This window comes from Acomys minous (genome assembly GCF_964271855.1).
Source record: "Acomys minous genome assembly, chromosome: 19".
NCBI lineage: Eukaryota > Metazoa > Chordata > Mammalia > Rodentia > Muridae > Acomys > Acomys minous.
In genome coordinates, this window is record NC_140499.1 from 65887068 (window position 1) to 65904712 (window position 17645).

Genomic DNA, 17645 nt, shown 5'->3' on the forward strand with positions numbered 1-17645 from the left:
CAGCCAAGGCTACACAGAGAAACCCTGTCTCGAAAAAACAAAAAACAAAAAATTTGCATTATAGAGAGAATTCTGTAATCCTGGAATTTTGGATTCTTAAACAGAGAGAGAGAGAGGGAGAGGGAGAGGGATAAATAGTATAAGAATGTGCTTTTATGGTAACTCCAGGGATGTGGGCCTCCTTCGGGCTGTCTGCAGCAGCCGAGCACAATTTGCCTTCATGCTCTCGCAGAGGCATGTTTTTGCCAGCAGCAGATAGTTTCTGGCGTGTGTGAATTCTGGGAACTTTTCAGAGGGTACATAAACGGGAGGGCTCCTAGAGGTGGGAGGTGGCAGTTGTTGGTCGTTTAGGAAGGTTGTTTTGCAGTCTGTTACGGTCTGTGGGAAGACGTTAGATTGAGGGATTTTCCTAATTCCTCTCTTCTTTCTTTGCTTCTCTCCTTGGGGGTTAAAGGACGGGGAAGTACCGAGGACCACTAAGAGGAAATCTCAAGCAAGCTGAGCTGTCCAGAACAGGCTCAGACTACTGTTCCAGCTTCCTGGAAAAGGAGGAGACCAGCTGAGCGGCCTAGAAGAAGCGTCCCCCAGCGGGTCCCGCTGCCAGCCGGTTGTGCACTGAGCTGCTGGCTTCCAGCTTATGCGAGCTGTCGCTTATGCTGAGGCGCGCTTTTCCTGGTGCAGCGGCTTTGAGCCACGCCTGTTCCCGTAAGCAACCCTTCATTCGAGGGCTTTTAATGATTCCAATAAAAGTTCACCAAGTTGGACTTCGGAGGTGCCTTCTCTTCGGTCTGCCGTGGGCTCCCTAACTGGGTGAGAAGACATTTCTTCATGTCTCCCAAGGAATAGCGTCACGCAATACTGAAAAACTGGAAAACATGATTTTATAGAATTTGTTCAGTATGGCAAAGAATGTTGGAGTGGCTTCCGGGGAACTGCGAAGAGTTGGAACTAACATGAGTGAACGAGCACAAACAGGGTTTTATTAGTAGCAACAGTAGTATGTGTTTTGGAGGGTTAGGGTCCCACTGTACAGCTTTTGGCTGACCTAGAACTCGATGTTAAGTCAAGCTGGCCTTGAACTGCAAAGTCCCACTGGATCAAAGGCGTGGGCCACCATGCCAGGCAAATCACAGACAGTTTGTAACTGAAGATAGCCTTCAAGATTTTGTTATATTCTAAGTGAAAGAAAACAAACAAACAAACAAAAACAACAGAGTAACCTCAAAAGCTGAGTGCTTCAACTTGAGAAAAAGCAGGAGTTGGGCTCAGTTGCCTCCGTCTCTGGAAAGTATTTCCCCATAGGGCTGTAACACTAGGCTGTGGTTTGAAATGTTTTCAGTAATGTATTAGTCATGTTTCGTGTCATCAACAGTGAAAATTATTACATGTTGGAAAATAAGCCGTAGATGGTCAAGGCATTCATTTCACAGTGTGGCCTTCTACAAAATCTTGAAAAAAATTATCTCTCTATTTTAAGTGTATATGTGCCTGAGTATATGTGTGTGTGCACCACACGTGTTCAGTGTTCCCTGTGGATCAGAGGCAGGCATTAAAAACCCTGGAGCTGTAGTTACATGCAGTTCTGAGGCACCGCATTGTGCTGGAAACAGATTCTAGGTGCTCTTAGCCACTGAGTAACCTCTGTGGCCCCTCTGCAAATATCAGTGCTCTCTTCTGATGTTAGAGATCATGGATTTCGAAGCCAGACATGGTGGTGTCCTTAGTCTTTAGCACTCGGGAGGCAGAGACAGGCAGATCTAGGAGAGTTGGAGGCCATCCTGGTCCGCAGAGCGAGTTCCAGGACTGCCAGAGATACATAGAAAAACCCTGTCCAGAAAAGAAAGAAGAGATGCAGGCAGAGTTGACGGCCAAACTCTGCCAAGACAGGGTAAGCAAGTCCTCCATAGTTCCTGCCTCACAAATATGTCTGCCAGATATACTGGGCCAGAAGGCTGAAGATGATGCTCCAACATTATAGAGAGTTTTGAGTGACTATTCAGTCATTTTTTTATTTTTATTTTTATTTTTTTCACTTTGGAAGCTGCTAACCTGCACTTCCTGTTTACCCCGGCAATTAATGTTTTCCTTCTCAAGTCTCTGATGGGCTTGAACACCAGATGGTTTAGTTTTACAAGTAAGCTTATGTGTTTAGGGGTTAAGATGTTTTTTCGATCTAGAAAGATTTTTAAAAAGATTTTTAAATTTATTAGTATATATACAGTGCTCTGCCTGCACATACACCTGCAGGCCAGAAGAGGGCACCAGATCACAGTATAGATGGTTGTGAGCCACCATATGGTTACTGGGAATTGAACTCAGGACCTCTGGAAGGGCAAACAGTGCTCTTAACCCCTGAGCCATCTCCCCAGGCCCCTAGGTAGATGTTTTAAGTTGATAAAGGTGAGACATGGTAGACATGGATTTACATTCAAAATTTTAGACTCGCCAAGATAGGAAAGTTGTTTTCTTCAAGGTTGCCAAATACAAATAGCCAAAACACTATGAATGTAACATTAATATAGTTTGTAATCATTTCATGGTTCTTCTTGCTGTAGGTAGTTTACTTTATATATGTGTAATAATATAAATGTATATGTAAAAAAGATATTTAAAAAAAGAAAGGAAGGAAGGATTAGAGAGAGAGAGAGAGAGAGAGAGAGAGAGAGAGAGAGAGAAACACACCTGGCTTTGGATTGAGGAGATGGTTCAGAAGTTAAGGCTGCAGACTTCTCTCCAGAATATAGTCATGTCCCTTTATATACCCTACTGTGGTAATTTGTTGTGCCAACTGAAGGAAGCTTAAAGATAATGCTGACTACCATCACATGGACACATGCACTATACACACACACAAAATAGAGCCTATAAGAGGGTATACCCAGGTATGCATAAACACCATGCTATTTTATATAAGAGAATTGAGTATACATAAATTTTGTTATCCATATGTACTGAGAATAACCATTGACCCTTTATAGTGATTTCTGGTGATCAAATTCAGGCCATCAGACTTGACCAGAGGAGTCCTTATTCGCTGAGTCATCTCACTTGCCTTAAAAAAAAAAAATCATTGCAGGGCTGGAGAGATGGCTCAGGGGTTAAGAGCACTGTCTGTTCTTCCAAAGGTCCTGAGTTCAATTCCCAGCAACCACATGGTGGCTCACAACCATCTATAATGAGATCTGGTGCCCTCTTCTCACCTGCAGTCACACATGTATATAAGAATACTGTATAAATAAAAATTAAATAAATATATATTTAAAAAAAAATTACATGTATTTATTTAGTGGGTCTGCGTCTGTGAGTGCCTTTACCTGAGGCTGCCCCATAGCTTTCCCTTTTTGGAGTAGTTTTGTTCCTTGATGTTTCAGTCAACCATGACCCAAAACTATTAAATGGAAAATTTCAGAACTAAACAAAACATTTTCATAACCCATGCGTTTTGAGTCGCGTGCCGTTTGAGTAGTGTGACGAAATCTGACAGCATCCTCCTGGGCTGGGGCAGTGTGAAGCCCTTCCCCAGCATGCCCAGTGTGAACGCAGCACACCTGGGCTGGGGCGGTGTGAAGCCCTTCCCCAGCATGCCCAGTGTGAACGCAGCACACGTGTGCAGGAGCTGCCTCGTGGTGCTCCATTCACACGACCCCCCACTTTGTGCAACACTGGCCTCAGAGCTCAACGTTAATCACGCTGGCAGTTGCAATGTGCCGAACCAAAGCCACAAAGTGCTTTTCTGTTCTCTTTCCTCTAAAAAAAATTTTTTTTATTTCAGCCCAGTTGAAATTTTATTATATTTTAATATAGACTTACTCAGGTGGGCTAGGAGAAGGAGACCCTTGGAAGAAAATAAGACATGAAGAGAGGCTTATGCTGTGGGCTTCTTAAAGATAAATTTTGATTTTTTTTTTGGTGGGGTGTGGGGAATTGTGTGTTCAGGGCTTGCCTAGATTTCAGCTCAGACTTGGTTGTCCTTTTGGCTCAGTTTGCCAAGTGCTGGGACCACAGGCCTGTGCTACCATGCTCTGAAGGATTCTACAAGATTTTTTCCTTCAGTGGTACAGGTCATGCTAGGAGCCAAAGCTCTGCTCCCTTGACGGTGAGGAATTGTTCCTGCTGCAGTGCCATTTGATACTATTGTGAACGCCAAGATTATGAACTGGGAAAAACAAACCAATCTGTTTCTTGTTGTGGTGTGGCTCAGCCCTAGCACACGCCTCTAACCAAAGTGCTTTCTGTAAACAGGATGAAATGAAGTCAACACTAAGTCAAGAGGCAGAGAAAGAAACCAGCTGACATAAGAAAACACAGGAAGCAGGGGCATTCAGTTTGGAGGGTCCTTAACACAGCATGGGGAAGGAGAAGGCTTTTTCCTACTGGGACGGTGGCGGAACAGGAAGGTCAGCTGGGCGCTTTCTCTGCCTCTCTGAGCCAGCAGGCTTTCCACCCCAACACCTTGTTCTCGAGTCTTTATTGGTAAAATCAAATGTTTGGGACTTTCTTTCTTTCTTTCTTCTTCTTCTTCTTCTTCTTCTTCTTCTTCTTCTTCTTCTTCTTCTTCTTCTTCTTCTTCTTTTTAAGATTTATTTATTATTTATATAGCACTCACACCAGAAGAGGGCCCAGATTGCATTATAGATGGTTATGGACCACCGTGTGGTTGCTGGGAATTGAACTCAGGACCTTTGGAAGAACAGACAGTGCTCTTAACCTCTGAGCCAGCTCTCTAGCCCCGACTTTCTTCCTTTTAAATAATATGTTCCATTATAATAATTTGTTTAGGGATGCTACACCCCCCAAACACACTTTTTTTTTTTTTAGGTTTTTTTTTTTTTTTTTTTTTTGAGACAGAGTTTCTCTGTGTAGCCCTGGCTGTCCTGGACTCCCTTTGTAGACCAGGCTGGCCTTGAACTCAGAGATCCGCCTGCCTCTGCCTCCCGAGTGCTGGGATTAAAGGCGTGCGCCACCACGCGTGGCCAGCTGCTTCTTTCTTAAGCCAGTGAGGAGACTGAGCTGTGGGCCTCCCTTTTACTTGGCGCCACAGCAGCCAACTGAGCTGTGTCCCCACCCCCTCATTATCTTTCTAAACCCAGATGAAGGATATTTATTGAGTTAGCCATGAAATTACCAATGTCTAGAAACAGACATCCGCATTGTTTCCAAATCTTCTCCCCTTTCTTTTCCTCTTCCTTCTTTCTTTTTTCTTTCTCCTATCTTTTTTTTTATTCAGTTCTTTGAGAGGATGCCATATAGCTGGTATTAAACTTCTGATCTTACTTCCTCCCTCATCCCGAGGCTAGACTCAAGCTCAGTAGGGAGCCAAGGCTAGCCCTGAACCATTTATCCTGTCTCCGTTTCCAAAGTGCTGATGCTTTGTGCATCCGCTGAGGAAACCCACTATCCCTGAAAGAAAGGCAACACTTTGACTGAGTGGCCAAGAGCACTTGCTGCTCCTGCAGAGGACCTGGGTTTGCTTCCCAGAGCATACACAGGAGCTTACAACCACCTACAAATCAGTTTGAGAGCATCTGACATCCTCTTCTGGCTTGAAGCATACATGTGGTCCACATACGTGGAGTTTCCATCTGGTACCAGGTTCCTTTATTTCTGCATGTGGCTTTGTGTGAGGCCAGGGTAAGGAGAAAACAGCTTGCTTGAATTTTGCAATCTGAAAGACTGCTCTTTTGTAATGCTCGATGTTAAAACAGTTGGGGGAAAGAAACCGACTAGTTTTGTGCTAGAAGCAATCACAGGGAGAAAGAAGGAAGCAGGAGAAACACACAAGATCAAAACAAAACAAAAAAAGAGCCGGGCACGCCTTTAAGTTCAAGGCTAGCATGGTCTACAAAGTGAGTTCAGGACAGCCAGGGCTACACAGAGAAACCCTGTCTCGAAAAACAAAACAAAACAAAACAAAACAAAAAACAACAACAAAAAAAGAAAAGAAAGAAAGAAAGAAAAGAAAAGAAAAGAAAAGAAAAGAAAAGAAAAAAGAAACCCCACCAAGGGAAGGAGACTCAGAACGGAACCTTCAGGAAGAGCCAAAACCGAGGCAAACCCAGAGGAGGAACCACACGGGGAGAAGAGAATAAAAAGGAATCCTTATGTAAAGCCTTGTTCAAGATCTGCAGGGCGAAAAGGGCACATAAAAGCAAGGAAGATACACTGAGAAAGGGCGTGGAAAGACAGATAAGGGGTCCGAGAAACAAACAGCGACGCCTCGGGAGGCTAATGGAAACCATCCTTACGATTATGAAATGCAGTTTGCTTTGATTTGTGTCATCGGATGTTACCATGGCAACATAGTTCTTTTTTTTTAGCCCTTTCTTGGCAATTTTAACATGCCCTCCTATTTTGAGTCTGTTGCTGTTAGTGGTTTTAGATTAATCTTGTCTTATCTTGTTGTTTATTATGTTTGGAACCAATCTCCAAGTCTCTGGCCTTGAATAAGAACAGCATTACTGGTTTATTAAAAAAAAAAAACAAGCTGAGAGAAGTTACAAAGTAATGTAGACTATTTGGGAAAGACAAGAGTCCCTTTGTATGACACAGATGCTGAAGGAGAAAGGCCATACAATCTCAGTGGTAAAAAACAAAAAACACAAACAAAAAACAAAAACAAAATCTCAGTGGTAGAATTCAGAATGATTTTTTTCTGTTTTTTTGTATTGCCCATATTCTTAACATGAACTTGTTTTTTCCCCTAAAAATAATGTAGGTTTTTATAATTAGGAATGGAGAGGTACCTCAGTAATCATACGCCCTTGCTGCTCTTGCAAAGGACCTGGGTTTCCCCAGCACCCATTTGATGGTTCAGCAGGATTGGTAACTCCCGCCTCACAGTATGGTGCCCACTTCTGACCTCTGTGCCACCCAGCAGGCGCACAGCGCGCATATATACGTAGGGGACAGTTCCACTGAGCAAGACTAAAGACCATTATCCCATCTCTTTGGTCAAAGTTTGCAAGCTTTGCTTTCCATTAGACAGAGCTATCTTCCTAAGTCCCAGAGTTTGTGAAAATCGAATCAAACACGTGAGAAGTGAGGTTTATACAGCACCCCCCCACCCCAAAAAAAGCAAGTGTTGGAGATTCCCAGAGGAATTTTGGTTGCATATGAACTTGGCTGAACATTCCAAAATTACTTGACATCTTATCAGGGTGGAAGAGCTTGGAACATGTTGAATTACAGAAATTGTGTCAAAATGTGGTCAAACCCAGGTTTTACAGAAAACAGAAATGAAGTTTATTTTGACCTTGTAACACTATGATGTTTAATGGAGTCAGGCTGGTCCATCATAAAACACGCATTTAGATGTGAAATTAAATATCTAATGTGTGTGTGTGTGTGTTTGTTTTAAACAGGGTCTCACTGTGTAGATCTGGATGTCCCGGAACTCACTCTGTAGACCAGGCTGGCCTCGAACTCATGACGATCTGCCTGCCTCTGCCTCCCGAGTGCTGGCATTAAAGGTGTGCGCCCGGTTTCTAAAACCTATTTTTTTGGGGGTGGTTTTCGAGACAAGGTTTCTCTGTGTAGCCTTGGCTGTCCTAGACTCGCTTTTGTAGACCAGGCTGGCCTCGAACTCACAGCGACCCGCCTGCCTCTGCCTCCCGAGTGCTGGGATTAAAGGTGTGCGCCACCATGCCCGGCCTAAAACCTATTTTTTAAGTATGAAAACTATATACATATGCTTGTGTGTATGTCCTCCTCCAAAATTAAAAGTTTTCAACAACAATAAATGGACCATTGTACCCAATATTGGGACAAGGACTTTAAAAAAATATTCTAGGGCTGGAGAGATGGCTCAGAGGTTAAGGGCACTGACTGTTCCTCCAGAGGTCCTGAGTTCAGTTCCCAGCAACCACATGGTGGCTCACAGCCAACTATAATGTGATGCCCTCTTCTGGCTGTAGGTGTACATGCGGGCAGAGCACTGTGTACATAATAATAAATAAATCTTTTGGTATGCAGGAACACATGCGGACAGAATACTGTATAAGTAATAAGTAAATAAAAAAAATTACAATCCAGGCATAGTGGTGCATGCCTGTAATTCCAGCACTCAGGAGGCAGAGGCAGGCGGATCGCCAGCCTGGTCTACAAAAGCGAGTTCAGGACAGTCAAGGATACACAGAGAAACCCTGCCTCGAAAAACCAACCAACCAACAAATAAAAATAAATAAATGAATGAATAAAAATAATAAACAAACAAACAAATAAACAATAAAAAATAAAAAGAAATTACAGAGAAAGTCCTCTCTGCCCACCCAATCCATTCTCAGGAAGACCCCTGCTTAACGCATGCGTAGTCTCCTTAGTTCCCCACAAGCACTCTCCAGCCGCGCTACGCTGTGAAACCTGACCCCTGCGGGCTCCCGTCGCAGAGACCGGAAGGACGTTGGACATCGCTTCCGGGCCTTCCTTTTGCTTTCTCCCTAGTCCCCCTCACGCCGCCTCCCCTCCCCCGCTGTCTCTCCCGTCAGTTCGCGCGTTGGCCGGCGAGGCCCAGCCCGGGGGCGAAGGTGGGGTCCGCGCGGTGCGACGCGGCCGTGCGGTCGGGAGTCGGAGCCGCGGGGAGCACGGACCGAGGTGGGCGGCGGCCGGGGCGGCCCTGCTGGGGCGGCGGGGGCCGTGTGCGCAGCCTCGGCCGGGAGAGCAGCGCGGCGGGGGCGGGACCGGGCGGGCGGGGGCGCGGGATGAGGCCGCCGCCGCCTTCCCCGCCATGCCCCGGCCGCCGCGACCCCGGGCGTGTGGGCGCGGGAAGGACCGCGCTCGGGGCTGCGCGTTGTTGGTTTCCTTCTGGGCGTGGCCCCCGGGCCGGGGCGCTGGGACCCCCGAGCCGCCGTCAGCCCCGCGCCCGGCGGGGGGAGTTTTCACAACAGTCAACGTGAATCCGGGAAGCAAAGTAACGCGCGGAAAACCGGGGCTGGGAGAGCCAAACGGGGGCGCAGTTCACACGAGCCAGCGGGCTCCGGGCTGCGGCGGGACTGGAGCGGAGGCGCCGGTCGGTGGCGGAGCAGCGTCCCGCAGAGACGCCTGCTTTGTAGAGCAGCTGCAGCCTCGGAAGCGCTGCTCCGGGCCGCCGCCGGCTGCCCCTGGCGTGCGCCGGGCTTTCGGCTTTGGTCTGTAGCAGGAGATGCGCTTCCTCGGCAAATCCCCGGCTCCCCTCCTGGAGAAGGCAGAGAGAGGCTGCGGGGAGGGCTGCGCTCCGCCGTGAGCCAGGCGGCGTCCGAGCTGAGTGGCCGTGGCTTCTGCTTGTTGTGCACAGGGCAGAAGCATGTCCTCCCTGCCCGGGGGCGTTGGTTTGGATGCAGCCCGCGCTGCGGCGGAGTCTGAGGACATCGCTGAGCTGCAGCAGGCGGTGGTGGAGGAGCTGGGGATCTCCATGGAGGAGCTGCGCCGGGTCATCGATGAGGAGCTGGAGAAGATGGACTGCATCCAGCAGCGCAAGCAGCAGCTGGCCGAGCTGGAGTCGTGGGTGCTGCACAAGGAGGCCGAGGTGGCTCACGTCGACCGGCTGTTTGATGACGCATCCAGGTAAGGATCCGTGCCTGTCTGCAGGCTTCCTGGGGCTGCCGCTCATGGCGTTGAAGGGAGCGCTTTCCGCTTTGCAAAGTTCAGTCATGGGGGACCTTAGGCTTCTGAGAGTTTGGAGTGCAGAGTTGCAGCGTCCGCCTTTCCCTTGTGGGCAGCTGCTACACAGTCAGTCCCAGGCCCTATCACGTGCAGAAGATGGCTTTGCCGACGCTCCTTCCCACTCTCCTCCTCGAGGCTGTCCTCAGCCGCGTTGGCTGGGGAGCTCACAGGGTCCCCTCAGGGCTGGGCACTCAGCAGTCCCGTGTTCTCAGTGCTTTGACCAGATATGCGTCTCTGCATGAACTGCTGCCCACTGCTAGAAGCTTCCCCATGAACTGCTGCCCACTGCTAGAGGCTTCTCCGGCCACAGCTGAGCTAGGGAAGTGGCTCCTTGAGTGAAGGTGCTTATCACGCCCATGGCTTGAGCGGGGTCCCCAGGACTGTGCTACGTTTGGGCTCTTTCCAGTTTGGGTTGTTAGGAGGCTGCTGTGGACCTTTTACTTGAAAGGATTTTGTGGGCATCATAGTAAATAGATGTTTTGCTCCTTAGGCCAACTGCTGAGGTACTTGAGAGCAGGTTACCAGGTTACATTCGTGTGAGTGCTGGGGATGTTCTCCTCAGTGGCAGACCACTTGACCAAACACAGCCATGCTCCTCATTGTTGGAGTGTGAGAGTTCCAGGCTGCCACTGTTGACCAGTGACTGCTGCTCACAGGCTTTGTCTTCGCTTTTGCCTCTTTTTCCCCCCTGGAGACAGCCACAAGGCTTACAGGACAGCCTTGGTGTCGGAGTGAAGCCATCTCAAAAGCAAAGATGGGTGATATTTGAAAGGTCTGTTATTACCGAGGATACAGAAAGAATTGAGTAATGGTGAAGACAATTTTGTAAAACTTTTGGAGTCTGGATATGGTAGTACATTATTTTACCCAACACTGAGAAGGCAGAGATAGGTGAATCTCTCCGAGTTTGAGGACAGCCTACTCTGCCCAGCAAGTTCTAGGCCAGGCAGGACTCAAAGTGAGACCCTGTCTCAGAATGAGGAAGGGCAGGGCCTGGGCGTGGACACTTAGGAGTTGTTTCCTGTTCGCTGGATGGAGGGTCTGGAATATGTTTGTTTTGAGACAGGGTCTTTTGTGACTCAAGCAGGCCTAGAATTGAGTGTGTAGGTGAAGGTGCCTCTAAAAACGCTGAGGTTGCACATGGGTGCCTCACCGCTGGCATTCGTAGATTGGCAAATGGCAGTAAGTACATGAGAAGATGCTCAGCGTCACTCATCAGGGGGCGACATGTATGTGGAACCACTCATTAACTGCGGTGCATGCCTGTGAGACACACATTCGGGGCACAGCTCTTGTTAGGGTTTTGTTTTTCAAACAGGGTGTCTCTGTGTAGCCCTGGCTGTCCTGGACTCACTCTGTAGACCAGGCTGGCCTGGAACTCACAGCGATCCTCCTGCCTCTGCCTCCCGAGTGCTAGGATCACAGGCGCGCGCCTCCACGCTGGGCATAAGCTTGAATCCAGCCCTGGAGAAGCTGTGGAAGATGGATGTCTGTGCGTTCAAGGTCAGCCTGTCCTACACAGAGAATTCCAGGACAGCCAGGGTACGTACAGAGACCACGGCTCCCAAAACCAAAAGAATATTAACTAGAAATAGTGACTGTAGCTGAGCAGGCGGTGAGCACCGTTCCCTCAGCCTCGGCGGCAGAGGCAGGGGCATCTCAGTGACTTGCAGGCAGCCTGGTCTGCAGAAGGAGTTCCAGAGCAGCTAAGGCTACAGAGTGGGGCTGCGCATTTAGCTCAGGGGTAGAGCACTTGCCCAGCAAGCTCAAGGCTCTGTGGGTTCAGTCTTCAGCTCTGAAAAAACAAAAACAAAATAAGAAAAAAAATCTACAAAGTAAGATCCTCTCTCAAAAACTGTAGTAATAATACTGTGTGGCTAGCATGGCAGCTCTGTGTTTAAGAGCACTCACCACTCTTGAAAAGGACCGGCTTCTGTTCTCAGCTCCCACGTGGTGGCTCATTCCTTCCCTAACTCTAATACAGGGATGTAATGTCCTGCCTTCGGCAGACGTGCATGTGGTACACTTACATACAGGCAAAACATTTGATGCTAATTGTCTAAAAAAAAAAAAGAGTTACTTGTCTAAAAGAATATATATGCATTGCATGGGCTATACATGTTGGCCATGTGGTCCGTGCCTGCCTGTTATGCAGGAAGCCTTGGCTTCAGTTCCAGCACTGAACCAGCAGCTTTCTGGAGATGCGTGCCTGTGATCCCAGCACTCTAAAGAAATGGAGGCAGAAGACAGGCCTGGTGGCACCTTTACTCCCAGCACTGGGAGGCAGAGGCAGGCGGATTTCTGTGAGTTTGAGGCCAGCCTGGTCTACAGAGCAAGTTCTAGGACAGCCACGGCTACACAGAGAAAGGCTGCCTAGAAGAACCAAAAGAGAAAGAGAGGGAAGGAGGCAGGGAGGGAGGGAGAAAGATCAGAAGTTGAAGCTCGTCCTCAAAGGCTTAGGATAAAGATTACCCTTTCCTTTAAAAAAAGAAGAAAAAGAAATGGGTCTGGAGCTGGAGAGATGGCTCAGAGGTTAAGAGCACTGACTGCTCTTCCAGAGGTCCTGAGTTCAACTCCCAGCAACCACATGGTGGCTCACAACTATCTATAATGATATCTGTTCTTTATTTTTTTTTAAAAATATTTTTTATTTAATTTTAATTTATGTGCATTGGTGTGAGGATTTCAGATCTTGGAGTTACAGACAGTTGTGAGTTGCCATGTGGGTGCTGAGAATTGAACCCGTGTCCTTTCAAAGAGCAGACAGTGCTCTTAACCACTGAGCCATCTCTCCAGCCCCCTATAATGATATCTGATGCCCTCTTCTGGTGTGCAGGCAGAGCACTGTATACATAGTAAATAAATAAATAATAATAAAAAAGAAGTGGGTCTAGAGCACTGACTGCTCTTCCAAGGACCCAGGTTCAGTTCCCAGCACCCACATGACAGCTCACAACTGTCTGTAACTAGTTTTAGGGGATTCAACACCTCATACAGATAAACATGCAGGCAAAACACCAATGGACGGGAAATGAAATGAAATGAAGCAGGCTTTGCAAGTGGTAATCAGTCTTGTTCTGAGCACGGTCTGTGACACTTCGCTGTGTTCCCCATGTATAAACCTTGTTAGTTGGAATCTTCGGTTAGATGTTTCAAGAATACTGAAAAATGGGGAGTTTGCCTCTCTCTGGCCTCCAAATAAAATTGCATCTATCTTAAGTGTTGAAGGCAGGCTCCTCACAGGAAGCGCTCTTTTTCCTGACTGACTGACTGACTGACTGACTGACTGACTTGGCAGGATCAGCGATGTGAACCAGGACCATGTGCCAGTGCTGCCTCCTGGGTCCCTGGCGTCTCACGGTGTGTCTACCTCATGATACTGAGTTTTTCTTTGTCTTCTATTTTCCTGCAGCTCCGGGAAGCTATGGCTGCGCTAAGAAAATCAGCCCAAGATGTCCAGAAGTTCATGGATGCCGTCAACAAGAAGAGCAGTTCTCAGGATCTGCATAAAGGTCAGTGTGGAGGTGTGCCTGCATGGACAGAGGAGAGTTCTTCGTGAGGAGTAACCGGCGGTCAGCTTTGCACCCCAAAGCCTGTCTGTCTTGTCTGTTTCTTGTAACATTAGTTTTGTGTCCCCAGTCAGTCCGCTATTGATTGATGGGGTGACTCAGCCGGTAACTGTTGTTGCTATGCTGTCAGTAAGGGGTTAGGACTGCGTTGTGGTGGCACCTGTTGGTAGGGTATGCCCAAGGAGTGAGAAACATGCGGGGTTCTGTAGGAAGTTTCTCCTGTTAGCATAAACAGTTGAGTTGTCTTGTGCTTCTGCCCCTGTGCAGGGAGGGGTTCATCAAAAGTGGCTAATGGTCACAGAATACCTGTTGCCCTAGTTTGCATATTACTCTCTCTGTTGTTTGTGACTGTATCTTGTATGCCCCAGGCTGGCCTTGAGCTTGCTATCTTGCTGAGGATGACCTTAACCTTTGGGTCCTCCTGCCTTCCCTATGTGAGTGCTTGAACTACTGTGCCGGCGTGTGCAGAGCTGAGGTGCAGGCTCAGAGCGCTGTGCGCGCTGTGCAAGCCCTCCACCAGCTGAGCCACGCCCCTGCTCCCAGCCCAGCCTCTTGACATGTCCTTTCTCCATCCCACCTTACCACCGCTGTATAACAAAGGTGTGTGTATAGGAGCCATGGGTCAGATGTCTGGAGAGCTGAGCAAAGATGGAGACCTGGTAGTCAGCATGCGGATCCTGGGCAAGAAGAGGACCAAGACGTGGCACAAGGGCACCCTGATCGCCATCCAGACTGTCGGTACGAATGCCCCACCAGGAGGAAGGAGGAGGGGACGGGCGGCCTGCAGGGCTCCATTGCTGAGTCTCCCCAAAAGCCTGTCCTTTGTCGCCTGTGTTACAGCCAGGACTTAGTGAGAAAGGAGCGCTTCTCTTTTTTTCTTTTCTAAAATTGTGTTTGTTTGTTTGTGTTTTCTTTTACACAGGGCTAAGAAAGAAATACAAAGTGAAATTTGACAACAAAGGAAAGAGTCTGCTGTCTGGGAACCATATTGCCTACGATTACCACCCTCCTGCTGACAAGCTGTTTGTGGGCAGTCGAGTGGTGGCCAAGTACAAAGACGGCAGTCAGGTCTGGCTTTACGCGGGCATCGTAGCTGAGACCCCCAACGTCAAAAACAAGCTCAGAACCTGACATGGTGGCACATGCCTTTAATCCTTACACTCTAGGAGGCAGGATTCAGGTGGATGGCTGTGAGGCCAGCCTGCTTTACGTAGTGAGTCCAGCACATCCAAGGTTACACAGAGAAACCCTGTCTCCAAAAACCCAAAAACAAAAAGCCAACAAGCTCATGTATGTGGCCAGGGATTGTAGAATGAAGGAGCAGGACTGGGGAGCACAGTGCCCAATTGGGTATGCTGTGGCCTGTGGTCAGGATTGTACTTTTAGCTTTTGTGTTCTCAGTCCTTTATGGTCAGAAAGCTTTTCTCTCTTTCCGTGTCTTGCCTCTGCCTCCCTGAGGGCTGGGACTGAAGGTGTGGGTGATTGTCCCGGCCACACTTCTTGCTTGTCCTAGCTCGGTCTCAAGTTCATAACCTCCTGCCTGTGTCTTGAGTGCTGGGATTAGAGATATGCGCCGCTGTCCTGGCCCTTCAACGAAAAAGACCTTCCCGGAAACTGGAAGGATAATGAAGCTTCATTGACGGTTAGGGAGTGCTGTGGCGAGAAACGGAGTGGAGAGTAAATGGTAGCCTAGAAATAGGGTAGAAAAAATTCAGGTTTTTTGTTTTGTTTTTTTGAGGCAGGGTTTCTCTGTGTAGCCCTAACTGTCCTGGAACTTGCTGTAGACTAATTTGGCCTTCGTCTCAAGAGATCTGCCTGCTTCAGGGAATTGAGTGCTGCTAGTAAAGGTGTGTGTTCCTGCTGCCTGGCTTTGAGATGGTTTGTTTCATCTCACCGTTCCATGTTTGTGGTAGGAATTCAGTCGAGACTGGAAGCAGCGCATCGGAGATGCAGCCTCCTGACATTCTTCCAATCGTTTCCTCTGCCTTCTTACTCTTTTTTAAAGAATTTTTTTTCCTTATTATTATGTACACAGTGCTCTGCCTGCACTTATACTTGCAGGCCAGAGCAGGGCACCAGATCTCATTACAGATGGTTGTGAGCCACCATGTGTTTGCTGGGAATTGAACTCAGGACCTCTGGAAGAGCAGCCAGTGCTCTTAGCCTCTGAGCCACCTCTCCAGCCCCCTGCCTTCTTTTTTTATACCATGTAGGACTAGCTGCTTAGGGTGCCCCTTCTACGCCTGTGCGGGACTATCACACATTAATCAGTAGTCATGAAAATGTCATACAGGCTTGTCTACTGGCTAGTGTAATGGAGTTTTTTCTTTGCAACAGGGTCTCCTAACTGAGTGGCCTGAAACTAGCTATATTGACCAGGCTGGCCTACAATCAGAGTTCCACCTGCCTGCTATGCACCACAATGCTAGGATTTAGGCATTGTTATCTGATATTTTCTCTGCTCAGATGATCCTAGTTTGTGTCACATCTACAAAAAATTATGCAACACACTTGCATTTAAGAAAATGTTGGTGGACTGGAGAGATGGCCCAGTGGTTCAGAACACTATCTCCTCTTCCAAAGGACCTGGGTTCAATTCCCAGCACCCACATGGCAGCTCAGAACTGTCTGTAATTCAAGTTCCAAGGGATCTGACACTAATGCACATAAAATAAAGTTTAATATATATTAAAAAAGAAAAAAGATCATGAGGTTTAGCTGGGTGTGGTGGTGCACACCTTTGATCCCAGCACTTGGGAAGCAGACGCAGGTGGATCTCTGTGAGTTGAAGGCCAGCCTGGTCTACCAAGGCAATTCCAGGACAGCCAGCATGGTTAACACAGAAACAAATAATTGTAGTTAAAAATAATCTTGGTATGTAACAGGCATAGTGCCTCACACTTAACAATCTAGTAGTCAAAAGCTGTGGCACAGCGTCACTTCAGGTTTGATGATGCTCTGGGCTACACCGTGAGGTCCCGGGTAGCCCGAGTGGCAGTGTGATGTCCTGTCCACGAAAGTATCAGTCGTAGCTTCCTGTGCTCAAGATTGCCTGGAATCCCACAGTCTGAGAAGCAGAAGTAAGAAGTTCTCCAGGAGGTGAAGGTCAGTAGCCGTACACAGTAAGACCCTGTTTCCACAGACAGATGGCCTGAGAGGGTCAGTGCTTAAGAGCACTTACTGCTTTGGTTTGGTTTTTTGTTGTTCTTGTTTTTTGGAGACCAAAAAAAAAAAAAAAAAAAAAAAAAGCCCTGGCTGTCCTGGACTCGATTTGTAGACCAGGCTGGCCTTGAACTCACAGCGATCCTCCTGTCTCTGACAATCTAACCAAACAAGAAGCCAGCATAATTTCTATTCTCTCACTGTTCCTCTTTTTAGTAGATGATTTATTAAACTTTTATTAGCTGTTTTCTTTTTGTTTTTTTATTTTTGGTGTGGTGGGGAACCACCTGCTTCACCTCCCGAGTGCTGGGATTACAGGCATGCGCCACCACACCCAGCTTGATGGCTAATTTGTAAATATTTGATGAATTATATGTTGAGGCGACAAGACATGGGTAAGGCCACACACTTGTGGTCCTGACGTTGGAAGGAGAGAAAGTGAATTTGAGGTCAGTCTGGGCTCCATGAAACCTTTCAAAGGACAAAACTAGCCCCTCCCCCCAAGTGCATATATACAAGGGAATGAATGGAGTAGGTTTTGTGTGTTAGTGCCTGTCAGCTTGCTTGTCACTACTGGGTTAATTTGCAAAGTGTCTTTGGTTTTGTTTGTTTTTGCTTCATTTGTTTTTGAGACAGGGTCTTTGTAGTCCTGGCTGTCCTGGAACTCACCAAGCTGCCTTTGAAGTCACATCAGCCAGCCTCTGCCTCCAGAATGCTGGGATTAAAGGCGTGCACCTCTACTCTGACCTTTCTGTATTTCTTGATCTGTAAAGTTGTAAAATTTATCTCATGGTGTTTTGAGACTATAATATGTCTGTCCTGAATTGCCCAGTTCTTAAAATTAAACAATTCTGTGTGTGGTTATTACCTTGTCATTTGTTTAAACTTGTCACTTTGTCCTTATCATTGACATAGGAGGATACTCCATTTTTGGAGTGCAGAGAAAGGGACTAATTTCATTTTGTAGCACAGGCTAGTATCTGTCTTCTAAGTGCTGGAACTCCCATCTTAATCACTTATTCATTGCCTCCTGTTTAGCTTGTTGACATCTTCGGTACCACATGATTATTACCCAGCTCCTTTCATCTACCAAGTTCAGAGCAGGCTTTAAAAAATTAGTTATCAGACTTTTACTAGGGAAACAGTCTAGAAAGGATTAGAAATCGCTAAGTTGACATGTTAGAGCGTATAAAGAGGATTACGTAACAAATCTGTTGAGACCATATGCAGACAAGCCCAGTAGGACAGGAAACTTTTTAGTAAAATGCTGGTTTTCAT

General features: G+C 47.4%; 1 protein-coding gene across 1 annotated transcript; it reads left to right on the forward strand.

Annotated features, from left to right (window-relative positions):
• The first annotated feature begins 8115 nt into the window (after positions 1–8115).
• Positions 8116–17231, forward strand: LOC311589817 (histone-lysine N-methyltransferase SETDB1-like). The gene is made up of 6 exons (XM_084768473.1): positions 8116–8589; positions 9269–9537; positions 12935–12965; positions 13049–13148; positions 13806–13943; positions 14128–17231. The coding sequence occupies exons 2-6, from the start codon at positions 9278–9280 to the stop codon at positions 14334–14336; spliced, it is 738 nt and encodes a 245-aa protein (XP_084624599.1). The 5' UTR covers positions 8116–8589; positions 9269–9277; the 3' UTR covers positions 14337–17231.
• Positions 17232–17645: the final 414 nt, after the last annotated feature.